At 40.2% G+C, this 27930-nt stretch overlaps 2 protein-coding genes across 2 annotated transcripts; one reads left to right on the top strand and one right to left on the bottom strand.

Moving 5' to 3' along the window:
• Window positions 1-130: 130 nt before the first annotated feature.
• On the bottom strand, window positions 131-8718 carry RLIG1 (RNA 5'-phosphate and 3'-OH ligase 1). Its single transcript, XM_028746087.2, has 7 exons — window positions 8514-8718; window positions 7004-7121; window positions 6221-6316; window positions 3355-3471; window positions 2605-2802; window positions 2006-2175; window positions 131-1380 (listed from the first exon to the last, which is right to left on the bottom strand). Exons 1-7 carry the CDS (start codon window positions 8601-8603, stop codon window positions 1192-1194), a joined length of 978 nt encoding a protein of 325 aa, XP_028601920.2. The 5' UTR covers window positions 8604-8718; the 3' UTR covers window positions 131-1191.
• Window positions 7482-27923, top strand: C10H12orf50 (chromosome 10 C12orf50 homolog). The gene is made up of 13 exons (XM_028746089.2): window positions 7482-7565; window positions 11314-11390; window positions 13268-13387; window positions 14423-14546; window positions 16912-17070; window positions 17639-17716; window positions 17809-17922; window positions 20427-20537; window positions 20664-20771; window positions 22581-22688; window positions 22902-23105; window positions 25101-25190; window positions 27289-27923. The coding sequence occupies exons 2-13, from the start codon at window positions 11319-11321 to the stop codon at window positions 27312-27314; spliced, it is 1314 nt and encodes a 437-aa protein (XP_028601922.2). The 5' UTR covers window positions 7482-7565; window positions 11314-11318; the 3' UTR covers window positions 27315-27923.
• Window positions 27924-27930: the final 7 nt, after the last annotated feature.

Genomic DNA, 27930 nt, shown 5'->3' with positions numbered 1-27930 from the left:
CAGAAGCAAAAGTAAGGAATGAAGGTATAGTACTATTATACTTGTTTTTTGTGCTAATTTATTATATAGTCAGTATTATATTTTTATAGATCTTACATTGATGTGCTTGCAGTGAAGGTATAAAACTGAATGCAGTTTAGAAATTATTTATTTTTCTACATTTGTTCATTACTAGTGTATTATTCAAACAGTTTTATGCTTATTTACCCTAAAACTGACAGCCCAGAAACATGGGCTTTATCTAATAAAATATATACAAACTTGCTAAACAAGTTTACTTCTCATTTTTTGCGTTCCATTAGTATGACTGAATTTTAGTTTCATTATCAGAAGCAACTTTACGTAAAGCTGCCCTGACATCATTTAAGCAAACAATGTACAGTAGTATTGTAACATATGTATTTCAAAAGAAATGTATCTTATTAATTTAAACATTTTAAAACAAATGCCAGTGGCTTCTCAAACATTGTATTCCATGACATATACACATGTATCTTACTTTTATTACTCATAAGATATATGTTGTTCCTTTGAAAATATATAGAAGCAACGAAATCACTACACGTATGTATTTTTGAGGAAACAGCAATGAATTTGCACACAGTAACTCTTCAGAATTGATATAATGCACACAAGTATTTTGCTACAATATTTGTAGCAGAGTATAAAATATAAACAGAAAGCTACCCCGAGGCTACTCAACTGACCCTAAGTTAGTGAAGAATGATGTTCTACTCCTCAAAAGTTTGACAGTAAAGCATTCTGTTTAAAAAAAGCCTTTTGGAAATTTTTCTTTCACTTTAAAGTTTCATCTGTTGCAAAATTTAAATATGCTTTTCAGTTATACGTTGCTAGAAGAAATTCATCCATACAAACTAGTCATTACCACAACTGAATGTACAAACTATACAATAATTTAAAACAAAAAGCAGGAGATTTCAGGTACGTTACCATCACTTCAATAGGTACGTTTCCCACACAATTAAAAAAAACAACGCTCAAAAGTTTATAGATTTTTATTTGTGGCTTGTCTGCTACATAATAAGGAGCAATATTTGTTATATACACATTGAGCCATGTGTTGCCTAAATACTATTTACATTGCATTTCAACAATGGAAACCTTTTGACATCCCCTAAGGAATGAACAATCACACAGATGGCTACTTTTTTTAATAAAAAAATAATTTGGTCACAAATTACTTACTATATCTCTGAGACTATTGAATCTTTGTCCCTCCAATTTTGAAAAATAATGGAAAAGTGTCTTTGGCTCAAAATTATAGTCGTATTTGGCACCACTAAAGGTGATAACAACTGGCTGAGAAATCAAATGAGGGTCTGCAATTGGCCAGCACAAACCAAGATGATGCCGATGGAGCTATGAAGAAAAAAAACACAATTACATTACTAACTGCACTAAGTACCAGATCAGAGTCTGAAACAATTGCACGGACCCATTTTAATACTCAATCACTGAGACAGGTTTTTAAATTCTTGATGATTGAAGGCTTCATTCTTTCCTACTTGTGTTTGAAACAGCTACTCCATTCTTCTCTCCAAAATTACATGACAAGCATAAAATAGAAGATACAAATTGCACCAAATCAAAACTGACATCTGGAAATGACTCTGGAGGCTTTATTTTAGAAGAAAGCCATGAGAATGAAAAATTAACAGCCAAATAGTTTGAATGATGAGCAAACACCAAAGTATTATATGGATTCACGTGTGTATATTTGCATCTTCTATGCAACTTTTTCTGTAAGCATTGGTATGTTGAAATGCATTCATGTATAATGTGAAAGTGCTTCTAGGGAATTAAATGATAACATAATTTGGTGGGGTTTTTTACTAAGCTTTCAATTGCAGCTGAAAATCCATTTTCTTCTTTGCTCAATTTTTTAAAAATAAACTTGGCGGCATGTTGAAGCTACTGAACTCAAGGCCTTTCATTCATAGATAAAATCAAGATGTTGGTTATTCAATAAATCTTTCAGAATTACCTTAATTAAGTTTCCATCAGCACAATGCCATACAATTCCTTCAATTTTCCCTTCTTTGCTTTCATCAAACCAAGACAATATGTCATCATGATTCAGTGGAGGGGCATTTTTTATTTGAAATGTTCCATGTGGTACGAGAAAGTGGATAGGATGTTTCTTGTCTCCTAAGCCTATTTAAAAGATTATTAAACAAATACAATCAACTATTTTATTGTATTACAGAAGTTCCCAAGTCCCACCTTTATTTCCTAATCGTCAATGATGCTCCCTTAGCCAACTCTCTTGGGCTCCATGTAGACGTTTTCCAAATATTTTGTTTCTAGAGTCTGAGCAATTCAGCTAAAGACAGACAGGAAACCTTCTGTTTGCTGCAGCTCAGCCGACCATTGCCCTAGGCTTTATCAACACAATGCTTTTATTTGTTTAGTTGTAAACACTTCAAACAAGCTGCATATTAATATGTTTGCTTGCCAAAGGTTTTGCTGTGTATTGTAATTCTTAAAAGATTGTGTTTGCAATAATGGTACACAGTGTTTATTACCAGTGCCTGATATAAAGCTCTCAGAAAAATCTTGTTGATGAATATAAGATATGCTTACCATATGGATTTGCATTAATGCTCGTTCCAATAAGCTCCAGAGTTTGCTCTGAGAGATCTGATAAGGGCACTAAACTAATTTCCAGAAGACCAGGTTCCTCAGTGTGATTCCTCAGAATGAGCGCTAGTTCAAATTCATAGTCAACAACAGAGGTATGCCAACAATATTGTTTGCTGTTTTGTTCCACTGGCACCCAGCCTGTAAAAAAACAAAATATTTCCCCCCTATTTAGGTTGGCTCCATTGTTTATAAAAATATTACAGGTGATATGAACATTAATATTGCTCAAATATGAAAAACCAATGGTTAAAAAATAATCTCTAATCGGACACTGAGGTCTTGCATATATCCAAATTTATATTGCTCACTAGGGAATGCCTCCAACAATTCTGTCTCAATATTGCACTTCAGTGTGATCTGGAGAATTCATGTTATTCAGATCAGCCCTGTCATGATATTTCAACCTTAGTCCCTCAATAATATAGTGAAGGTAAACAAGATATATAAAGCTACCTGAAGAAGAAATAGGTTATACAAGGACTAATTCACCATGCAAGTATGACTTTTGACATGGTAATTCCCAACTTATTTGTTTACAATATTTATAGGCCACCCTAGAACAAATTTATCTGGGTGGCTTGTTTTTCAGTTATAATTGTTGAATGAGTAAATTAATAAATTATTACATAAAGTATTCAAGTGACTAAAGTTTGGAAGAGATTTTTCTGGTGTTAAGCTATGTTTTTCTACCTGGAATATGTCCATTTTCATCAGGAAAAGGTTTTCCATTGCAGTACTCTATTTCCTTTGTTGGAATCCAGCATTCAGGGACAGGCTTGAAGTCATCTTCAATATTCCAAGTAAATCCTGGAAGCAAGAATATGAAATACACTTGTTATCTATCTTCTCAAGTATTAACACAATTTATCCTAAGACAAAAAAACTGGCAATAACAATTGATTACATGGATTTTATAAATTTAAGTAGTATGGACTGCTCTGTTAAGAGAATTATCAAGGGTATTAAAATGCTGATTCTGCATTTGTATTTATAATTATTTTTCTTATACCCCACTCATCTGACTGGCTTACCCCAATCACTCTGGATGACTTCCAGCAAAAATGCAGGAAAAGCAGCAGCAGCAGCAACAACATCAAACATTAAAAACTTCCTCAAACAGGGCTGCTTTCAGATGTCTATGAAAAATTATACAGTTGTTTAACTTTGACATCTGGCAGGAGGTACATGCAATGTACATGGCAGGTGTGACTACCAAAAATACCACCTGTGTGGTTCCTTGTTGAAGGCCCTCAGAACTGACCATGTCTGGGCTGAATGATGAGCATGGAGATGCTCCTTCAGGTATACGGAGCTGAAGTCTTGTAGGGCTTTAAATGTCAACACCAACACTCTGAATTGTGCTTGGAAATGTACTGGGAGCTAATGTAGATCCTTTAGGATCGGCATTATGTGATCCCGGTGGCCGCTCCCAGTCACCAGTCTAGCTGCTGCATTCTGGATTAATTGTAGCTTCCAAGTCACCTTTTAAAGGCAGCCCCACACATTTAGAAGCATTTACTTTTTGAACCTTCCTACATTCCTCCTAAAAATGTTGATATTCCAGTCAACAAGAAGAAAGGAGCACGTGCACATGGTGGCAAATAAACAGAGACTTGAGGAAATGGAACAACACCAACTTCACCCTCTCGGACAAAATAGCCATGATCAAAATGATCACCCTCCCAAAACTAATCTATTTATTACAAACCTGGATTCCCCCAGCCCAACTCCAGAAGTGGCAGAAAAAACTACTCTCGTTTATTTTCTCATGCAAAAAGCCAAGAATAAGCCGCAAATACCTGTGCCTCCCCACCTCAGAAGGAGGATGGGGAACCCCCAAAATAGAATCATATTACATCACCAACCAAGTACGCCACATAATCCAGTATATTCTAGAAGACGAGACGAAACAATGGGTCCACTTGAAGAGAGAAACCATCGAAAGAATCCCCACAACAGCATCACCATTTCTCCAAAACAAACTAAAGAAAATCTCCACAACACTGAACAGTCCATGCTTAAAGCATGGAATGGAAAAGTAGGCAAACTATCCCCATCCCCACTAACCCCCCTGGTCTATCACCCACTATTCCAACATGCAGCACAAAACCTCCAGATAAAAACCAGGCTAGCCAAAGGCCAACACTGTCTAAAAGACTTCTACAATAGCAAACCCATACTAACACAAGAAATACAGGATGAACTAGGGGACACACAAATACCTTGGCTAACATCATCAACTGCATGCCTTCTTAAACAATCCAACAGTAGAATCAGCAGCCACTAGGTCCTTGGCCACCTTCAAAAACCTCCTGACAGCAGAGGGACACAGTAAAGGAATGGTATCCACAATATATAAAATACTGCTCCAAAATCCCACAACCCCCCTTGATGCAATCAAAGAACAATGGGAGCATGACATATGCTATGAAATAAACCCCACACAATGGTCTAGAACAGCCTTTCTCAACCTGTGGGTCCCCAGATGTTGTTGAACTACAACTCCCATCACCCCTAGCTAGCAAGGCCAGAGCTCAGGGATGATGGGAGTTGTAGTCCAACAACATCTGGGGACCCACAGGTTGAGAACCGCTGGTCTAGAATGTGGTCTAAACCGCCCTTTAAGTCCATATAAGCCAAAAGAAGGGAACTCACTCTGAAACTCATCTACAGGTGGTACTTAACACAACGGAAACAGGCATGGATATGCCCAGAAACCTCACCAAGATGTTGGAGAGGCTGCACCTCCACAGGCAGATACCTCCAGATGTAGTGGGAATGCCCTAAAATCCAACCCTTCTGGACAGCAGTCCTACAAGAGATATGCAAAATAACTAAACAGGTATTAGAACTCACCCCAGAACTGGCCCTACTGAACATCTTCCAAGATCATAATGACCACTCACACTATATATAGAGCTTATAACCCACCTACTCTCAGTAGCCGGAAGCCTCATAGCCAGACACTGGAGGGAATTTTCAGGAGTAAACATGAACCAATGGTATCAAATTGTATGGGAAACGGCCTTGATAGAAAAGCTAACCAATAAACTGAAACTGACACAGGGACAAATATAAGAGGATGCCTTCACCCCAGTATGACTCCCCTTTATCAGCCCAACAAGACAACAAGAATCTACTGACAGCATATGAATCTATCTGGTTTACCTGACCCAACAAGCCCCCCCCCCCCCCAATGCAAACGAACCCCACTGCAGCCAACCACAGTCAACCAGCCACACCCTGCCCCCCAATACATCTCACTGCCAAGGAAATGTAATAAACAAATAGAAAGAAAACGAAAACCTACCCAGTTGACATTGACACAAAACCCCACACGTACACTATACAAAAGAATATAAGCCTCACCACCCCACTCCTCCTCTTCTTCCTCAACCTTATACTGTAATCAACACTAATGTCTCACAACAAATGTAACTGATTTGTAAGAAAGATAGTACAACCATAAGAGATAAGACATGTACTTTTGTAAACCAATAAAATTTAAAATAAATAAATAAGCTCTTGATTACCAAAAAACCCCCCAGCTACCAACCTTTTGAGTCGCCTGCTGAGTGCACAAAACGTTTAAACCTTTTCTCAGCTTGCTTGTTCGGTTTTCTATCCAACCGGGCCCAAAGGTATGGCTGCCCTATAATGAACAAAATGGCATCAAAATTTATCATGAAGTTCCTTACAACAAACAAACAAAAAACTAGACAACTGCCTTCAACAAGTACTGAATATTGTTTTTAACTCTGGCATGGAGCAGCTGCTCGTATAACCTCTTACAACAGTCTTGGAAGTAAACCCACAAGAGTTACGGATCTACACAAATTTCTGCTGGCCTGCTAGAGGGATAGTAGCCCCGTGCTTCCACGCTGGCCTAGAGAAAGGAAACTTACAAAAGCGTCTAGAGAAAGCATGGGGCCCAGTGGAGTCGTGTGCAGGGGGGAGAAGAGAACAGCCGGTCCCTTTTGCCAATCAATATGTGGTGAGGAAGACCTTGCTCACTCAATGGGGGAGGGGGAACCCTACAGAGAAATGGAAGGAGGCGACTAAGCCAACTGCCCAAGGTCTGGCTTGCCCAAGGTGGCTACAGTGACATCAGGCTATCACTGTTCTTATCAGTGAAGATAGTGTGGGCTGATGTACTCATCTCCATCAGCCTGGGCAAATGAAGGAGGCTGCCCTCCCTACCTTTCAGCCTCTGACCATGGACAGGAGTCCAACACTTCCCTTAGCCATGAATTCAGTATGGATAAAGCCCATATTTTGAATTATGTACAGCATATTTTCACTATAAAAAGGACTACTTAACAGAGCTCTTTCACGTTACCTTTGTGCGTAGTTATGTAGCAGCAAGTTCCATCCACCTTTTCAGTTGGGATCGCACTGTATATATCTGCATCTAATGCCTTTGGATTAATTGTTTCGGTGGCCAGCACTTTAAAAGGCTAAGGAGAAAATAGGTGTCAAAGTATTTTGGACGTATAACTTTTTTTCAAGGCAAGAATTAGCTCTCCATCCCCACCCCCACGCCTGCCCCCAAACCCAGCAACCTTCATTCTTAATAACATTGATTCCAAGACACTGTACAGCCATCATTTCTATGTTGTAAACCGCCCTATGATATTTAGATGAAGAGCAGTATATAAATTTCATAAATAACGATAACAACATCAATTCACAGGATGAAACGTAGACTCTGTTTTCTACTGAATTTCAAAGTCATTTTCAGAGGGTTCTCCATTTTGAAGGAATCAAGCCTAGGGTTACAGAATCTTAAAAGCTACTATATCCATGGCAACGAAGATTCCATGCATCATTTATCATGGGAACAACAGTTGCTCTCAAGGCTTCAGTTTGAAATTAGAAGCCGCATCACCAACAAAATAATGGTACGTAGCTATGTTTATTACTTTGAAATCACAGGGATAATCTGATTAAAAGATGGCTACACTACGAAAATCCAACTTGTAATGTAACCTTTTCTTCCATCAAACTTAAGCAGAGAAAGAGTGAGATGTATTCTGATGGCTTGCGGTTACTGCTGTTTCTTAGCATCTGAATACAGAAAAGTTATTAAGGAACTCGCTCAGTGCATTATAATGGTTCAGACTGAATGCGAAAATATGTCCGAGAAGGGAAAGCAGGGAGGGATCTTCACCTTCACAAGTATCCAGCCCACTCCAGCTACTGATGGCACTTAGGTAGATTAATGTAAATGACAAACAAAGCACGCTTACTTGAGCAGCAGGTGCAAAAATAAAGTAAGATACACCTGTTGTGTTAAATGAGACTCACTTAAATGAGAAATTCCAAGGGAGGGGTGGTGGTGTTGATGTTGTGTGCAGGCCTAGAAATACTGTATGGGATTTCTGAAAGGGGAGATGCAAGGTGGATGGGTGGATTTTTTTGGAGTGGGGGGAGGCTAAGCCGAGCTAAGTTTTGGTCCAAATATGATGCCCAAGTAACTAACGACCCCCCCCCCCTAGCAAGGGCTAGGAAACAGAGAAAGGGGCCCCAAAACGTCCTCAAAACATTCAGGGCCATTTCGCTCCTGCAGACATTTGTACAAAGATAGGTGCACGCAGGTAAAGTGCCCTTGCATGCGAAGCACAGGCTGCAGGGTCTTTAATAATAATAATAATAATAATAATAATAATAATAATAATAGCCGCCTCACGTGGGATGAAAACACGAGGCGAGGCGATCAAGAAGGCAGTCGGGGAAGAAGAAGCGCCTTCCTTTCCCAGCTGCCGACCCTCCTCCCCGCGCCGTCCCCGCGCTGGCTTCTTCTTTCCCCCGGCGGGCGCGGGGCTGGCTCTGCCTTCCCCGCCGCATACCTGGCGCTCCCTCTTGGCCGAGGGCTCCTCCTTCACCTGCGTCACGAACAGGCAGGCCACCTTCTGCTGCACCGAGCCCAGGCGGCTCATGGTGGTCCCTCCGGCCTCGGAGCAGGCAGCGGCCGGCCGGCCAGCGCGCGACGCCGGTGATCAGCAGCAGCAGGCCTAGAGGCTGCCTCCCCCCGGCGGCGACCGGAGCAGCAGGCGTAGCTAGGCCCGGCTGAAAGGGGTGCCGGGAAATGTAGTCCGGGAGGGAAGCTGAGGGACTCGTTCTCGCGTGACGTCAGCGCAGAGGGGCTGGTCGGGCCGCTCGCTCGTCCCTAATAAAGAGAGCGCAGCTTTTGCATATGACAGCCTTGAAGAGTTAGAAATGATTGTGCTTGGAAATAAGACAGTACATCTCCCCCTAGCGGTGAAAAGTATGAGCAAAGTGACCCGCATGGCTTTTCAGTCAACAACAACCACCCAGGTGCTCCCTGTTGATGGCCAGCTTTTTCCACTTGGTTTGTTAGTATTTATACTCCGCCTTTCACCCCCGACGGGACTCAAGGCGGCTGGCAGTGAAAAAGAGGAGCCGCACAAAAGAAAGAAGAAGCCAAGTTGATAGAATTAAAGCTGTACACATATATACTTTAAAAATGAATTTGGACAACTCCAGCAGTGCGTTCAGATAGAGGGCTGTCCTTGAACAATGTTTCAAATGGAGAGCCGTCTTTTGAGGGCACTGGCAACACACACGTTACATCTCCAGAGTTTATACCATTTTTCAGGCTAAATCCGTGCACTCACTGGATGTTTATCCCTGCAGCTGCTGTTTGGTAATGTAGTTACATCTAAACGGGCAATTTAGTTCATTTTCTATAGCATGTGTCCAGCGGTTTGCTTCCGTAACTCTGAAAAAGTTTCTGTGTTTCATAGACAAGTCTTCAGGTGATTTCCCTTTGGGGAAATGATGGCTAGTCTTTAAAATCAAATGTAAGGGTTGTAGAGAAATGTATGTTCACAAGTTACTGTTACAAATATTCTATTAGATATGTAGCCTGTTCAGCAGAAGTGTTTTGCTTCTCTATTATTATACTATGAGCTGTCATAAAAACAAGCGTGCCCTTTCTCCATGTCAAGCAATAGACTGAATTAGATCAATGTTACTTTTGGCTTCAATTACATACAGATTAAGTGGGAGGTAGCCCCACTGCAAACAATGGAACTTCCTTCTGACTGTGGAATTCTAGGGTTTCAGTGTTATTAAACACATGGAGAACTGATACTAGCCACATATATTAATATATTTTAAAATAATACCAAATCAGCTTGTTTCTTCATTCAGATGACTTATTCATGGTTTCATTTAAGGAAGGAACACCAGGTGCCACTGAACTACAAGAGCCATTAGGGTAAACATGCTTTATAAGGTTGCATACACAGTCTGAATAGCTGCAGCTGGTACTGTTCTATGCTTTCCCAAGCTTTAATAGCAAGAAGTTCAGGACCAGTCTTTTACATTAACCTTTTCTCATTGTTTCTTCTTCTTCTAATGTTCTACTTATTTAAAACTTATTTCTAAACTCATTGTGTGTTCTTTGGTGTGACTAGCTCAGTTTTTAAGGCAGAAAACAAGTCCTGTATAAAATGTAAACTGTGATTATTAAACATGTACACTGGTTTCCAACAACAGTTATCAAAGAAACCACACAAAAATATTAATTGTAAATATAACTAAAAGTATAGTAACAATATTTTTTTTTACAAGGATTAAAACAAACATTCTCCAGTTTGAAAGCAACTCCCTTTAAAAGTTTATGACCTAAAAGCCTTTCCATAGATAAAGCCAGGCTCAAGGCAGCTTACAACTTGAAAAGATTTGCATAATTACAAACATAACAATAGCAGTAATAAGCAATAACCAAAATGCATTAAAAAGTGCACAGCCAAATTGAACAGTCTGCATATAAAATAATAATAAAATATAAAAATATACCGCCCTCGCAGGCCAGGTGGGAAAAGGCCAGCAAAGTCTTCCAGGACATTAATCCAATCTAGATATTGCAAAGCATAGTTCACAAAGGCTGCATCATCAAAGGAGATTGCAGCTGGTGTACCGGGTGAAGCTAGAAGGAGTTACTCCTGATCACAACCACCACCTGATAGTCTAGGAATAAGGCCAGATGCAGAAGTCATAGAATGCAAATTTGTTCTTTCAGGAGGGGTGAGATTCTATATTGAGTAGACCATTCATTCCACAATCCAGAGTCCTGCTAACCACCTTAATCCATATCTTTTCTAGATAATTGGCCTTCATCCAGCATGTTACCGATTTTGTGTCATGATTCAGGGATTCCACTGCTTCACTAATATTTGAGGAAAAGCAGAGATGTAACTGAGTATTAACTGCAATACTAATGACACTGAACTCCAAATCCTCCAATAATCTTGTCATTTAATGACAAACAGAACTCTGTGGGACTGGAGAGGATAATTTAAAGGAGGCAAAACAGGAATCCCTCCCTCCAGGAATGTACAGAATCACTCCCAGGTAACTTCAGTTTGTAGGGTAGATATGCCAGTCAGCAGCGATCAATGATCAAAATATATTTAAAAACCAAGGCTTTGGCAGGCAGGCAATTATTGAAGAGGGCAGGAGCTGATGTTTTCATTTGCTTTCACTCCCATCCTTGTGCTTCTCTTAATTATATAAGTTACAGATGTTCTTCTCTTAATTGAATTCTACTGACTTAACTAAGGTACGACGAGATGAAAGGGCTACACAAAAATCACTGTTTTCTTCCTCTTTTAAACATAGGAGCGATGAAAATAAGCGAGCACTCCCAGTTTGAGGGGTCGTATGGTGGCCTTTGTGATGATGTCATAAGAACCAAGGTAACAATGAGAGAAATTCTGGAAGTTTGAATTTGCGCACTGTCTAGCAACCACTCTCAATCTGTGAGCACTTCAACAAACCTGGAGAAGGTACCGTCTGTTTTACAATTAGTATAAGTAACCCTTTGAATAAAACTCTCAACTGGAGGTCTCCCTTTAAGAGGAAATAGAATTTAGATCCCGAATACAGCTGTATTCAGAACAAAAGGGAATGTTCTTTCCTTACACGTTGATAGTTCTTACATTTGCATTGAGACCTTTCTAAAGGCAGTGGAGTAGAAGCACAAGAGGTGGCAATGGCAGAAGTTGGGGATGACTGCTATTTCTATTTTCATTCAACCTGTATAAAGGTAAATACTGCACAATTTATAATGGCTTGCATCTATCATGTTGTTATGTGCCCTCCACTTTTCCAAGTAGTGAGATGTTTCAGGGATGGTGCTGAAGGGTTCAGAGAGCAATTCTGTGTGTTTTTGTGTGGAAGCTCCATTCAGCAGAGTCAAATCCCAGGTACGTGTAGAAAACTGGAGTCTCATTCCCTTTGAATAAGAAAGAGCACTAGAGACTTCAGTTGTCTTTGTAATAGGATGATGATGATTGCACAGCAAAAGCAAACATGCATTCCCACAATGGGCAAAGGAGGCCCTAGAGAGCACAAATGCTTCATTTTGTTTAATTCCACCTTGAAATTCTCAGGTCTCAGTTGATTTACCTCTTTGTGTTTCTACCATTTAAAAAACTGCAGGTTACTTTTGCTGTTTCTCTCCCCTTGTCATTGGCAGAAGGAATGTTCATTTGCCTTTTCCATTGAAACCCACAATAATTATGGAAAGTGCAAACTACTTTTTGCTGCTCCTCTGCTCTCCCCATTCAGGAGGAGTGTTCACCTTCTCCAAGTTCAAATGGGCATCCCATTTAGAAGGCTAAAGAGGGCCTGCAGCCTTCCCGTAATTAATTTTCTTCCGTTACAAATATGGCTTAAAAGAGTGGTGGTGATCACAAGGCTTCCCCAGTAGGAGATAACTGACAAGATTAACAAAAAATCTGGAACATACAAGGCTATGTGTAGTTAGCTGTTTATCGGTTATGAAGATCTTTTCCCATTAGCAATGAATGAATTGTGTGACTAAGTATATATAGATATACATCTTCCTAAGTTGGACCATCATTGTCCCTCAAAACAAAACAATATTTACAGTTAGCTAATCATCCTTTCAGGCTCCCACCATTCTACTTCCACATCACTTGCAAACACTAGCGAGAAATTCCTTCAGTTACAGACAGTCCCTACACCTCACCAGTTTTCAAATATCAATGCGCTCCACTGGCATGGTCATCTCAATACTCTACACCTACAAAGCCCTTTCAGTATGTTAAATGTGCTTCCACATTGGTTTCCGGCCCATACTGTCTGTGCATAATGTCTAGGTTCTAACTGTTGATCAGTAGCTTGCAGCAAGTCTTTGTCCTAAGGCAGGGGTGGAACTGGATCTTTCTGGTGGTCTGGGTCATTATCTCCTTCACACCCACACACCCCAGCGGCCTTGTTTGTGCAGTGGCCTCCCGAGGGAGGCTTGCTTGACACCACATCTGATGTATCTCTCGTGCCAGCCAAAAAGTGCTTTTCATTTGTTCAGGCCTTCTAGCATGTCACATAATCTGATATAATCCAATCTTATTTGTTATTTTATTAGTTCAGCTTGGTTTTTATTGCACTGCTGCCTTTCTGCTGGTTCTCTGACTGGAGTTTTATTGTATTTTTAATTGTTTGTTTGTGATCCACGCTAGAGTTTTTGGAAACTGAAGGGCAGCCTAAAGAACACTAAAAGAAATGCTGCCTGGCCGAATTTTCCAACCTCTCTCTCTTCTCTATTCAGGGATCAAAGTGCCGATTCCGTCACTGTGAAAAAGCCATTGGTAGTGACACCGTGTGCTCATTATGGAGAGAGGGGAGATGTTCCCATCAACTTTGCAAATTTAGACATATGGAAATACAGGTAGAAACGGCAAGCGCTTTGAAGTGTTCTCTTGTGAAGAGATCTATTATAAGCATTTATTGGCTGTCTCTCGCCTCTGCTGCTGCAGATGTGACATCTTAAGTTTCACAGTTAAGATGCATGATGTTCCTGTGACGCCCAGCTTTGGAAATAGTCAAACATCATTTTATCACCTAAAGATAGAACTGGTTCACACCTTCTACCCCACTTGAAAAGCTGAACGAATTCACTGAATTTTAAGGATCCCTTCATCTGTACTTTATTACAGCTTTATGTTCCCATAACGCTCTTCTTTGCACTGCAAGAATAGAATGTTTTTATACTGCAGTGAATATAGAGGAGAAAAATGAGCTTTTTAGTCAAATCTTGAGTCTTCTTAAATTTAGTGGCAACTTGTTTTTGCGCTTCAAGTCGATTAAAAGGAAGCTGGGCAGGGGAACATCCTCCTCTCTCAGATACCACATATGGGTTGGAACCCAAGGAAATGGGCAGAAGGGAAATATTTATTTCACTTTATTGTTTATTTATTAGATGTATATTCCACCGTTCACCAAAAGGTCTCAGGGTGGTTCACAAGATAAAGCCACTAGCAGTGCTCTGCAAAAGTGGAAGAGCTCAATATGTTATAATGCAAATGTTCAAGTGCTCGTATTCTACACAAGTAGAACAATAAATTTGGATTGAGCTTTACTTTCCTCACACAACTCCTGTGATTGGAAGCGTACCTTTAGATTCAACAGAAAATGTGTAATGTATAAAGAACCAGAAGCCTGATTCTCTTTTGATAGCTGATTGGGTAGGGAAATCAGCCAAATCATTTTCAATAAGATCACATTCTCACACATCTTTTATTGATGTCTCTGCAAGTTTCCATTGCAAAATATAAGGGACAGAGCTGCCTTTGACTTCTCAGCAATTTCTCAGCCATTGCTCTTCACTGTCTAGTTTTATGGATTCCAGTGTTCCAGCCGTGACCCGCTTTAGTGTTTTGTAATCATTAAATATGGAACCACCTTTTTTTTCTTTTTTCCATAGCAAAAATACAACAGCATTTCATGTTTCTGGGAGACACAGCCATTGGGCTGTGTGAGAATCAGTTGTGTCTTCCATCACCGGAAACCTCGTAACATAAATGGACTTTTTTTGCCACCTAGTAATGGTGAGTACAATATTTTTTTTACATATTCGGAAAACTGAAATATAAATGTTCTAGAGAAGAGTCTAGTCTTAAAATATTAAGGACATCACTGTAGAAGGACACTGTCTTTTACACACTGAAATACTCTGGGCTGTTGCCTAACCCATCAGAATGAGGTCAGTGTTTTCAAGATTAACATTCTTGAAGGAGGCAGTGGTAAAACCTTCGCTGGATTTGGAATACCTAATTAACTACTGGCCGGTTGCTAATCTCCCTTTCCTGAGCAAGGTTCTGGAGTAAGTGGTGGCAGACCAAATCCAGACACTTTTGGAAAAAAACTAATTTTCTGGATCCATTTCAATCGGGGTTTAGGTCTGGTTTTGGTGCAGAAACTGCTTTGGTGATGACCTCTGTCGAGAGAGAGAAAGGGGAAACATGTCCCTGTTAATTCTTCTCAACCTCTCAGTGGCTTTTGATACCATTGACCATGTATCCTTCTAGAGCAGCTGTCTGAACTAGAGATGGATGGCATCACTAGTAGATCACTAGTAGAATGTCTAGAATTCAAGGCAAATGGGGCAACATATTAATGGCCCATCCATATGGATAAGAACAGGGCAGGCACCAGGCTGAGTGGACCCTCAGCATAATGTCACCAATACCACCCCCAAAGATGGACTTGAGTTGCTGCCCCCTGCCAATCATTACTGCCCTACCTTGCCATCCCCACAGTAATACAGGTGCTGGACCTGACAACCAGATACTGCATTAAAGGGGTGAAACCATGGTGACCACCAGGGGCCAATTGGAGACAAGCAACCCCTTTGCTTCCAGCCAGCCCATTACAGCAGCACCACGGATAATCCTGGGAGGAGGGGGAGAGGTGGCTGGCAGTTGCAGTGCTGCCAGTGTCTATATCTGTGCTACTGAGGAATTCAAGCGCAATATTTTACATACTGCATAACTTCAGGATCTTCTGTTTGTTTATTTTTTTAAAGTGTAAGTGTACATGTTCCATCGAAGAATGAATGTTACATTTTATATTCAAACACAAGAATATGGTTCCAATTTAATATGTTTGTATATGGAAGAATACATGTGGAAAGCATTGTATTATAATGAGCAGGGGTGGGGTGGGGAGAATCAGCTTGAATATTGCAGGAAAGATCCACAGATTGAATTCTGCCATGTATCTTTTTTGCAAAATGCATGTGCATTTCCATTCCACTCTTGATGGATTCCACATGCATTTCCTGCTCAGAAGAAATATATTTTCTCTGAACTAACTCTGATTGGAGAGGAAATGGGTGGAATAAAAGCCCCTTCCCCCAAAAAGCTATGATACAGTGGTACCTCGGGTTGCATACACTTCAGGTTACAGACTCCACTAACCCAGAAATAGTACCTTGGGTTAAGAACTTTGCTTCAGGATGAGAACAGAAATCGTGCTCCGGTGGTGCGGCGGCAGCAGGAGGCCCCGTTAGCTAAAGTGGTGCTTCAGGTTAAGAACAGTTTCAGGTTAAGTACAGACCTCCGGAACGAATTAAGTACTTAACCGGAGGCACCACTGTAATGGCAGAGGGCATAGAATTGTCTATACAGTACCAGGGTTTCCCAACCTTGGGTCTCCAGCTGTTTTTGGACTACGACTCCCATCACCCCTAGCTATCAGGACCAGTGGTCAGGGATGATGGGAATTGCAGTCCAAAAACAGCTGGAGACACAAGTTTTGGAAACCCTGCTCTAGATTTACAGAGGTAGCAAAGGAAGTGATTAACATGAGTGTGATGGCACCATTGTTGTATTCATTTGAAGGCACACTCTTAAGTCTAGGCCCACCTCATGTCAACAGAGGTAAATTGATATGGCCAGCTGTGAGATTATGGGTTTGTGCCTACTGTGTTGCAAAGGTTGCATATTTGTATTTGAGGTTTCAATTGTGATATATGCTTTCACTGGTGCTTTGATAGTACTGGGGTCTTATGTTGTACCCTGCTCTAGAATCATGAATGGTGAAGGGTGGTCTTGAAATCAAAATAATAAATAAAAAACCTACTGAATTTGATTGGGCTTGTTCCCAAGTAAGTGTGCATAGGGTTGCAACCTTAATCAATTAATAGGCTGCAATCCTCTGCACACTAGCATAGGAGTGAAGTCAACAGAACAGAATAGTAGGCATATGAATCAATGCTCTGTGTAGGATTCATACAATTAATCAACTATGATATAGTTAGGTGATGGCCCAAGTTGTAATATGTTTCCACTGCATATGTGTCTAAGAGCAAAACCAAACCACTGTCTTGGCTTTTATGAGTGAGTTAAGTATGATGAGGACTTCAAAGTTTTACTCAAAGTTTTATACTGAAATTTAAGTTCCTTCCTATAGATTCTACATTGCAAAGGGAAGTTCAGGAAGGGATTTTACCTCCTGCCCAAAATCAAGATTCCACAAAAGGTCAAGAAAACACATTAAGACCTATCCATCCTCCACTGATTATAACCATCAATCTTGAGGACGACGATGAAGAAGAACAGGAGGAGAAATGTAAATACTTTGCCAGGCATTTTTGTGTGCTTGTTCAATGTTTCTAGCAATTTGAATCTACCTAGAAAAAGTTTACAAAATAGGATCTCATATAACATTATATTAGAGGTTTTTTAGCGTTTTTGTGATAACTGTAATAGTATTTAAAAGCTCCCATCCCAAGCAATGACTTCAATCTTTTAACAAATACAAAGAAAAAATGTTTTAGACTTTACCTACCCATATGTATCCCAAAGTAATGTTAATATATTTCATAAATGACCAACCCTGTTTGATAATAGAAATTGGCCTATTGCATTTAATATTATTCCTAAAATAAATTACAGCTGAATTGAGGATTCTAACTTTTATTAATAAAAAATAGAATGTTAAGCAATAATATTATTTTATCCAGAATATTGAAAAAATTCCTCGAGAATACAGCCCAGTTGAAGAACCCCACCAGTAAAAAATTATATTGCAATTTGTACTATGAATGCAATTGCAGTTAAGTTTTGCTTTACATGGTACAAGAAGATATCTGGCAAGGTCTTTGCTTAGTAAGCTCTGTGAAATTCGGTCCCTACAGATGCCTCTTATTTACTGTCTAAGACACCAGAAGACATAGAAGAAGAAAAGGCAATAAAGGAAATGTGTTATAAATCTGGTAAGAATGTGATTTCTGATTCTGTTATCTCACTTTTCAGCTGATATCACTCTGGTAACTGCCCCCATTTTCTCTTCCTTGGGGTGAAACAGGAGAATACTACAGAATTCAGACTTCTCAGGAAAACCACTTAACAAAAAACATACCTTTGGTCCTGGAGAACGAGCTCTTGAAACCCATGGAAACTGGCAGAGATTTACAAGAAGGCAAGGACCTGAGCAATATAACTTCTATTTTATTTTTCATATAGGAGAACAAGCCTTGCTGAAGCAGAGCCAGCAAGGGCAAGTCCTGTCTTACTAACTTACTAACTCTAATGAGTTCAGTGTCAACAAACATATAGCTAGTGCTGATCTGGTTGACATATAGTGTATTTGGACTTTCAAAAGGTTTTGATAAGGTTCCTCACCAAAGCCTCCTGAGGAAGCTTGGCAGTCATGGAACAAGAGGAGAGGTCCTCTTGTGGATCGGAAATTGGTTTAGTAGCAGGAAGCAGACAGTAGGAATAAATAGACAGTTCTCCAAAAGGACTGTAGTGTAGAGACATGTAGTGTAGTGTAGAGACCCTCGGTGTCTATTGACTCCTTCCTCCCTCCCGGGAGCAATGCTCACCCGACCCGTGGAAAAGGTCTAAAAGGCTACAGTAGGAAGTGGTGTGTGCCCCAAGAAGTCCTGTGGGTGGCACTCAGCTTTTTCACCCTATACCATCAAGAGGCAATTCAGGTGCTGAACTGGCGCTTGGAGCCAGCTGGAAGTGAGCCAGGAAACTGAGTTGAATCCAGATAAGACAGATGTACTATGTGTCCTGAGTTTTCAGGTCCAGGAGGTATGGTGATATATGTGCTGAAGTCTTGTTCTTGTTCTTTTAAAAGTAAGATGCTAATATAAGTGGCTCATTGAAATTGTCTTAAATATTTGAAGCTGCTTGATTAATGTGAGGGTAAACTATCAGAATCTGCTACTATAATTTCAAAATCAACTGAATTAAGTAAAGCAAGCAAACAAACAAACTCTGAACATTGATACAAATGCCCCCATCTACTTTCGTTGTTACTATTTTTACTGTACTTATTCAGATTTAATGGACTGTTTTTATTGAGTTGTAAACCACCCTGGAATGTTTTCAACAAACTAAATAAAAACAAACAATACTGGTCATGTAAAGGAAATTAACAAAGTGAGAAAAATGTATATTTTTATATGATTTCTTTTTATTAGATAGAGATGGAAGTCATTGCTCACTGTAAATGGGCAAATTATTCTGCCATTAGTGACCCCAGGGTTTTCCCCAGTAGGTTTTTTAAAGGAGCAGTCAGGAAAAAAGAACCTGTAATATATGTTTAAAATAAGAGAACTCAGGAATAATAATATTTAGGAAGTGCTGATGAGAAACAGTAATTTGGACAAAAATGAAGAAATCATTAAATTGGCCCAGTCAATTTAAGGAGAAAATATTTAGTGGAAGGCTCAACTTAGTTTCACCGATTTATTTTGCTGATTCATCAGTGTGTTGACTTCAGAGTGGACCCCACTGAATGTAAAGAGGCACCACACTGTGACTTTATATTTTGAACAAGCCTTTAATGACTGTAAACCTAAAAAGCCTGCTTCAGTCACTATCCTTTCTTTGGAGGTGTGTTTAACAGTGACCCTCTCAAAAAAGCTGCTTGCGGAATAATCCATTTTGATTTGTTAAACTGTGTTTTTCTGTCAACTGCTGTGCATTATCTGTTGCCACATTTGCTTGCGATAGATGTGTTTAATCTGCAGACTACTTGGGGAATAACAAAATACAGTGGTACCTCTAGTTACGAACACTTCAGGTTACGAGCTCCGCTAACCCGGAAGTAGCTGCTCCTGGTTGCGAACTTTGCCCCAGGATGTGAACAGAAATTGTGCACCAAAGGCAGACCCCATTAGCGAAAGCGCACCTCAGGATAAGAGCGGTTTCAGCTTAAGAACGGACCTCCAGAACGAATTAAGTTCGTAACCAGAGGTACCACTGTAGCGATTTAGTGACTTCACACAGGGAGGACAGGGAGACCAAGAAGGAGGGATCTAAGTATGGTGGCACAGTAAACTTTGGCTTCTAAGGAACTGGAAGAGAGAGAGAGATTTGTTACCATGCGTGTCTCTAAACATGTCCTCAGATGTGCAGTGGAAGATGTGCTTCTAAGGAAGAGGAGAAGAGAAGGGATAAATCTGCAGAAAAGGAAAAATGGTCTTTTCACACACATACTCAGAAAAGATGAAAATTGGAACACCTTGGTCACCATAGTTGACTAGGAATTCCATGTAGGCAATTGAATGGGTTGTTGGAAGGCGAGGTGGATTGCCCTGCTCATCTTCAACCAACCCATATGCTAGAAGATATTTATAATAAAATAGCTTGCTAATATGCCTGTATTTCCATGGTAGCCCAGCATGGAAATGCAGCCTAGGTTGTTGTTTTAAATGTGCAGGCTGATAACTTTAGTGTCTTATTTACCAGCCTTATTTATCTTCCAAGTGCTCAAAACACTTTACAAATGCCATCTCAGCAATCCTTATTAGATTCTTATAATATTATGATCCCCATTTTGCAGATGGGAAAGCTGAAGTTAACAGAACAGCAGTTTGACTAATGCTATGGTAATACCTATGCCATGGACATTTCCTACTATTAAAATAAGTTTAGTAAGTTCAACGATTCTGTCTCTTGCCCTTTTAGGTGATGGCGTTGCAGTTCCATCAAAGTTTAATATTGCAGAAAGGCAAACGGAGATAACGGCATCATTAGATTGTAGCTCTCGATCTGATCTTAGTGCCTTTGAAAATGGAGGTAATTACTTCAAACGTACATTGACTATTTAAATTCTTATGATCTACGTGACAATCAAATGACAGTGGAAACTAAAATACAAATACAAGTTCTGCGATTTATTTATTTTTTTGTCTCTCTTTGTAGGGGGTGATTGCTATTTGCCACAAAGAAATATATTTGTTGCAGGGATACAAAGAAAAGCATTCAATGGAGAAAAAGAATTTGCCATGCTGAAGTGTTCGAACATTAAAGGTATTCAGAGCTCATGTATCGTCTTTGGGGGGATGGGGGGGGGGAATTGGAAAGATATATGTTTCTTCTTTTTTGCAGTTTGCAAATGCATCTGCACAAGCTGCCTGCATGATTTTTCTATAATTTGTGCCAGGGAATTCAACTGTACTGGTGGTTAATTTCATTTTCTTATCAGAGTTAACACTCGGTTCATTCCCCACCCCACCCCCAGCTACAGCTCATTCTGTCTATTCTCTTTGGTGCCAACACAAGCTTGTTACGGAGTTTAGCTTTGGCAGGATCATCCAATTAATTACTGTGATCACTTTTCCTGTTCTGTGATGCAGTGAACCATTGCAACTTCCCAAGAGTCTAAAAGGGGCCCGTGCTGAGAAGTATTAGATAGCGGGCTCAGTTTCACGACACATTTAAATGTGTGAAATAATCAGCTGGACTTTTCACATAACGCCAATTATCACAGCCACCAAAGATGCTTCTGTGTTAACCTGGATATAGCCTTCTTTGACAGCATGATACTTCCTCAAATTCAGACATTCTGTAGGTGGGGGAAGCACTGGGGGGTTCTTTTATGGAGGGGAGGGAGGTGGCTAGGCAAGATCAGGGAATCCCCTTTACTGAACAGTCCCACATTTTCATTGGAGTTGCCCATTCACTTGCCCTATCCCTCCATGCCCAATGTTCACCAATGCCCAGTGTGTGTGTGTGCACTAGGTAAGCCAAGACTGCTGTCCCTTCTTATTATGCCAGTCACTTCTCACTCACTTGGACGCAACAGGTAAAAACAGGCAGCAATACCAAATAGTTGCAGCAGCAGAATCAGGGCACCAATGATATATTACCTGGTAGGGCAGGAGCTTCAACAAATACCCCGTGGTGCCCACCTCTGATGCCCCTGGCTGCCAGCGAAAGAGCACCATAAACATATCCATTATTGACCTCCACAACAGGCATCTAGTTGCATAAAATGCCAACCACCTCATTTTAATACATGGAATTATTCTTTGTGTCCCCTCTCTGTATGGGTGGACAGCTCCTTTCAGCTGCTTCAGTCCAGCTGCCTCCCGTAATAATGCACTGGAATGGCGGTGGGGAAAATCTATATTGTGTTGCATCTGTGCACTGGTTCACATAGATTGGTAAAGGTAAAGGGACCCCTGACCATTAGGTCCAGTCATGGACGACTCTGGGGTTGTGGCGCTCATCTCGCTTTACTGGCTGAGGGAGCTGGCGTACAGCTTCCGGGTCATGTGGCCAGCACGACTAAGCCGCTTCTAGCGAACCAGAGCAGTGCATGGAAACACCGTTTACCTTCCTGCTGGAGTGGTACCTATTTATCTACTTGCACTTGACGTGCTTTCAAACTTCTAGGTTGGCAGGAGCTGGGACCAAGCAACGGGAGCTCACCCTGTCGCGGGGATTCGAACCACCAACCTTCTGATCCGCAAGTCCTAGGCTCTGTGGTTTAGATCACAGCGCCACCTGCATCCTCACATAGATTGAGTAGCAGGTAAATGAGGGAACAGCTCAGTTGTTAGGTGTGCTACACACACATGGCCAATTTATACTGCACATAAAAATGGGAGGAGAAAGGGAGGATTGTTAAAACCATACTTATGCATGTAAAGCTATCTGCTGGTCATTTTTGGATCGCATTCCAAGTCATGAATACAGCAATGTTGGCCTTTACCATGCCCCCCCCCTTACTGAATCCTCAGTGAATGCATGAAACAACCCTGGGAATCCACCTCCTTTCTCAACGCCCTAGAACTGAGAGGCAAAATCCTGTTGTCATTTTTTTCTTCCCTTTAGCTACGAGTCATGCTGAAAGCATAAAGAAGCATCATTTTAAAGGAGTGAAGAAAAAGAAATGGATTTCTGAGGAACCCAAAAACCTTCCTCTCCCGTTGACAGCAAAAGGTATTTTGAAAAACAGTTTTTAGTAGGTCGAAAAAGTCACACAGGGCCAATCGACTCATTTGGTCCTGGTTCAACATCAGAGGCAATCTCTTAAAAGGGGCGAGCTCCATATTAGTATTGCATGTCCCTGTCCATTGCCCTATATGTTGAGCAGCACTCAGTAGCTTCTTACAAGTCTGGGGAAAATATTGATTATCGTATTATTTCTTGCAGCAATGCATACTTCAAACCCTAAAGGTAAAGGGTATTGCCAACAAAATGATCAAAGCAAGAATGCTGAGAATGCTTCTTATGTTCCTTCTCAGAGAGCCAGCGGGAGAAGTATTTCCTTGAGTTCTCCAGCAGCTGCAAGGTCACCCAATCTGACCTATGGTAAAATTGGTGCAACCAAAGAATCCAAGATGAATTTGGCTGCAGGTGAGCACATAGTCTCATAGACCCCTCCTCCTAGCATGGAAGTTTGCCTGCGTTATTAAGTTTGTGTTCTGTTATACCAAATTTGACTTAAACAAAAGACTGTCTCACAGAGAGAGCTTTTACCTTTGTGGCGCCCTGAATATGGAATGCTTTCCCTCAGCAGGTTCGCCTCGTGGCCAACACTGCTTTCTTTTTTAAAAAGGAAAAGTTTCCTCTCCCATTTTCTCAAGATTTTAAGGTAGCTTTATGTACAATAAGCCCGCAGCTTGAGCACATTTAACTTGTGTGCATTCAGCATAAATAGGAGGCAGATAGTGGGTCAGCATCCAGGGGATAAGAGTTTGGCCTGCCCTTGCACCCAGTTGTGTTTTGACTAGTTATAGGTATGATCTCCGGAACATAAACCCCACATAAATTCAGGGCTTACCATACTGTTGACTGTTCTTTTACCTATCAGTCTCATCTATTATTTGTAAGGTTATATATAAGAACTTGATTTTTTTAACCTTCTAAACTGTCTGTTTGTAATGTCTCTGTCTGGTCAATAGCTATTTCTGAAGAAAAAACAACAACTTATAATTTATGTTTATTACAAGGCACAACCACAAGATTTTGCTGCAATTTGGTGGGGTTTTATTCAGTTCAGATACAAATAGAGATAATTTGTTGTCAGATGTGGCAAGAATGGTTTGGACGGTCTAATTCTTCTCCTTTTGTCTTTATCCTTCTTAATGTTTATTTTGTTTGTTTGTTTGTTTGTTTGTTTTCTTATAAATCTGTCCCAACTCTGCCAATTTTGTAATGAGAATGTCATAAAAATCAGACAATGAGTTCCTCTAGTTTAAATTTTGTCTTGAAGTATTGCGAGCTCTAAGCCTTACGTTATGCTCAGAAACATGTTTGGTTAATTCTCTGTGTGGTTTGATATTTTGTCATTTTGCAGTAGTTCTTCTTGTTTTGTTATATTAAACCTCAGCAAAAAAAGAAATAAAAAAGAAATGAGTGAGAGGTTTGGGTATCATCTGAATTACCTCACCCAAAACTTTCACATGGATGTTAAATAGCGTGGGAAATAAGATGGAACTTTGTAGTATCTTTGGAGTCCAATGTCCTATGAGTTCTTTTCCAGGCAGGTGATCTAGAAGTACCATATTTTTCGCTCTATAAGACGCACCAGACCACAAGACGCACCTAGTTTTTGGAGGAGGAAACCAAGAAAAAAAAATATTCTGAATCCCAGAAGCCAGAACAGCAAGAGGGTTCGCTGCGCTGTGAAAGGAGCAATCCCTCTTGCTGTTCTGGCTTCTGGGATAGCTGCGCAGCCTGCATTCGCTCCATAAGATGCACACACATTTCCCCTTACTTTTTAGGAGGGTAAAAGTGAGTCTTATAGAGCAAAAAATACGGTATATCATGGTCATTGCGATTAAGCACTATTGCTAGGACCTGGACAATCAGCAGCCATCTTCCTCCTGTCTGTTTCCTAATGGAAGTCAACCACCAGGACAATTAAAGCAGTTCCAGTCCAAATCGAATATTAGAACAGATCTAAATAATTGGTTTCATCCAAGAATACTTGGAGTCCCAATAGCACTTCTGTAAGATTAGTGAATTTGGCGGAGGAGTTGTTGTGTTAATTAAAGGGTTGAAAAGTCCCAAACAGCCAATGGAATTACACCTTCTTTTAAGGAAGTATTTACTGGTCCTGCCACCCATATGTGTTAAGCTTTCCCTCTCCCAAAATCTAGTTCATGTTCCCAGATTGAAAATGGAATGCATTCTCCCTTGGGGTTAATATGCTTTTCGAAGTGATCTATGATTTATGTGATGTCAGGTAACATAATTGCTAAATCTCTCTCTCTCTCTCTCTCTCTCTCTCTCTCTCTCTCTCTCTCTCTCTCTGTGTGTGTGTGTGTGTGTGTGTGTAACTAGATTGCCAGAATATGATTATAATTATCGCTGAAAATGTAAATCAAACTGTATTTTTCTTTACAGAGAGGTGCACTTCAGCATATAATATACCAGCTTGGCGAAAAAGAAGCCCACATACTAAAGTATATACTAAAGCGGAAAAAATGCATTCAGGTATTTACAGTGCCAATATGAACGTATTTGCTAAAAATGAAAGAAAATTAGAAAATGGGGAACATTTCTAAAGAGCTAGTATCTTATTATGTAGATTACTTTATCTTTGTATATTGCTAGTGGATAGGAGGGGAGAACTCACGAAATCTGTTTAGTGTTGGAGCCTATGCACTTGTGCCCCAGAGACACTCGGGATAAGAAGCAAAAGTGTTGACATCTGAGATTTGTTCTTTAAACTTGTGTTATTTAGACAAACTGACTCAGGACATCCCTTACTGCTTTTCTCAGTTGTTACTCTCACATAGTAACTGGGCTTGGATGCAGATGACAGTTTTCTCTCTCGAGTGTTGCTGCATGGGAGGTTATCCCAACCATTTCTGTCCTTTACTAGATAATACTGATCTCAGAAATATCAAGATTATATGGTGTTTTTTTATGTGAAAGATTCCTCAGAGCTCCTGGTACTGTAGTTATGCAGCCACCCCCTTTTTTTATCCCACTGACCTCCATTCCCAGCACAGTCCCCTTCACCTGTTTTGGGCTTCTTGGAAACTTCACCTGTGCCTTCTAGAATGGTATCCTGAGTTTCCTTGCTGCCCTTTCACATTTGCACCCATTTCCACTGACTGTGCCATCGTCATTGCTCCCAGTCTAGCATATAGTCTGATAGGAAACTATAATGAGATATATGGGATTGAAGTTGGGCTGGGAGGGGATCCGATAAGCTGAACCAACATACCAGAACCACAAAGGGAGGGGGAAGTGTGATGGTGTCCTGAGTAACAGAGGGTACAGATGACATGTGGCAGTCAGATATGCAAAATGATAACTTGCGTCAATCTGTACTTTTGCCTAAAACCAGCCCAGGGTTGCCAATGTGGTGCCAGATGTTGTGGACTACATCTCTCATCTTTCATTACCCCAATGGCCATGCTGACTGGAGTGGATGGGAGTTGGAATCAACAACAGCTGGATGGTAGCAGGCTGGCTATCCCCGCTCTATCTAGAAGGTGGTCTGAAAATGGAACAGTCCTGCCCATGTATTAACATCTTGCGATGAGGCTCTTCTTCATTTGTGTTTGTTGGGTAAACTTTGCTATGTGTCAATGAGGAATAAAACCTTCTTGTTGGCGTCTCATCTGTGGAATTCCTTTCTTAAAGGAATATGACTGGTGCCAATGTTAAAATCATGTTACAGCCATTTCTGTGCCAGGCCATTTATTTGTCCAGCTTTCTTTTTGTTTGTTTGGTTTGAAGTTTAGTTTCCAGTCGTTTCTGCCTGATTTTAGTGTGTTTTTATTTATTATAATAATGTATTATCTGTTACTGTATTATACTAAATTTTTGGGTGCTTAGTAACTTTCAGAAGGAATTGAAAAACATTCCTGTTCACCCAAGCATTTGACGGCTGTAAGATGCTGTTTCTGGCAGTGTTGAAATTATTAGCTGTAAGGATATGTGACTGTTTTATTTTGTTTTTAATTGCATTGTTTTGTTGGTTGCTGCTCTGAGCCCCTGAAGGAGGGAGGGCAAGATAGGAATTTTATTAATATGTATTATACTTTCATGTGAAATAGCCATACACAGTAGAATATGAATTCTGCTTGGAGGAACTTGTTCCTGAAGTTCTTTTTCAATGAGGCCTGCTTCCAAGTATTATCTGTTTTTATCTTATTTTCTTACTTTTATATCCCATCTTCCTTCCGTCAAGGAATCCAAGGAGATGTACACATGGTTCCCAGTAATTGACCCATCCAGGCACCAACCAGACCCAGATGATGTTTGGCTTTTGTAAAGTAATAACCTCAAGTGCCTTCAAGGCAGGCCCTAGGACAACAGTTTGTATTGTGCAAAGGAAGTGTACCCAAGACTGTTGTCCAGGGTGCTGATAGATGGACTTTTAAACTCTGGCAACTATAATTAGATTATTTCCATTTTTTAATTTATTGAGGCTCCGTTTCATGTCAGTTATAGTCCCAGTTCCATATATTATTGTAGTCAGTGGTTTACAGCATCTCTGTTGTGGAACACTTTGATTCTGTAAACTTCACATTTTGGGTGCCTGTGTTTTCAAATTGTGTGTGTATCTTCATTTCAGAGCCCAGAAGAAATGGAAGCAGATAAAGTGGAAGCAGATTTGAAGGAGAGGGAAGGGCAAAAAAGAAGTGAAATTCTGATCTTACTGCCATCATAAGGGAAACAAAAGTGAAAATTCAAATGATACGGTTATCAAGGAATTAAACTGCAGGTGCAAAGGTGACAAAATTTAACACTCAAAAAGCAGGAAGTACAGAGAGGCTAAAACATACGTATTAAAAATATGTAAACAAGGCACATCTTTCTGAATGAGTTATTTTGCAACTAAAGTTTAAATATTGTTTGACAGTTTAACAGCTTTAGAAGTTTCCATGTCCCTCCCCCTCCAGAATACAGTGCCAGCAGGATTTTAGAGATGGTAGTACGGATCATATGGTAGATTTTGACAGACAAATCTGATTCCCCTTTTTCTATAATGCTGAAATAGCAATGTTGTGATTAATGAATGCACAAGCTGTTGTTTTTCTGTATTCTAGGAGACCATGATTCAGCATGCCTAATCCTAACAATGCTTATTCAGTGGTTTTCTGAACAATACAGACAATAACTGTCTGAAATTCTGAGGATAAGAGGGGCTCATTAAATGCAAGCATTGTGAGAGTTCAATTAATGCAATCATTTTTACTTAGTAGTCATGCTACCC

The sequence above is a fragment of the Podarcis muralis genome, chromosome 10, assembly GCF_964188315.1.
Source record: "Podarcis muralis chromosome 10, rPodMur119.hap1.1, whole genome shotgun sequence".
In the NCBI taxonomy this organism is placed as follows: Eukaryota; Metazoa; Chordata; class Lepidosauria; order Squamata; family Lacertidae; genus Podarcis; species Podarcis muralis.
This window is presented reverse-complemented; position numbering and strand designations above follow the sequence as displayed.

Excerpts from the sequence above, each read along its gene's own strand:
- RLIG1 (XM_028746087.2), bottom strand. The coding sequence starts at position 8,603 with ATGAGCCGCCTGGGCTCGGTGCAGCAGAAGGTGGCCTGCCTGTTCGTG. Across the intron at positions 3,472-6,220 it reads CTCAGCAGGCGACTCAAAAG|GATTTACTTGGAATATTGAA; the intron begins GTTGGTAGCTGG and ends TCTTGCTTCCAG. Across the intron at positions 1,381-2,005 it reads CTGATGGAAACTTAATTAAG|CTCCATCGGCATCATCTTGG; the intron begins GTAATTCTGAAA and ends TTTTCTTCATAG.
- C10H12orf50 (XM_028746089.2), top strand. The coding sequence starts at position 11,319 with ATGAAAATAAGCGAGCACTCCCAGTTTGAGGGGTCGTATGGTGGCCTT. Across the intron at positions 17,717-17,808 it reads GGAAATGTGTTATAAATCTG|GAGAATACTACAGAATTCAG; the intron begins GTAAGAATGTGA and ends GGGGTGAAACAG. Across the intron at positions 20,538-20,663 it reads TAGTGCCTTTGAAAATGGAG|GGGGTGATTGCTATTTGCCA; the intron begins GTAATTACTTCA and ends CTCTCTTTGTAG.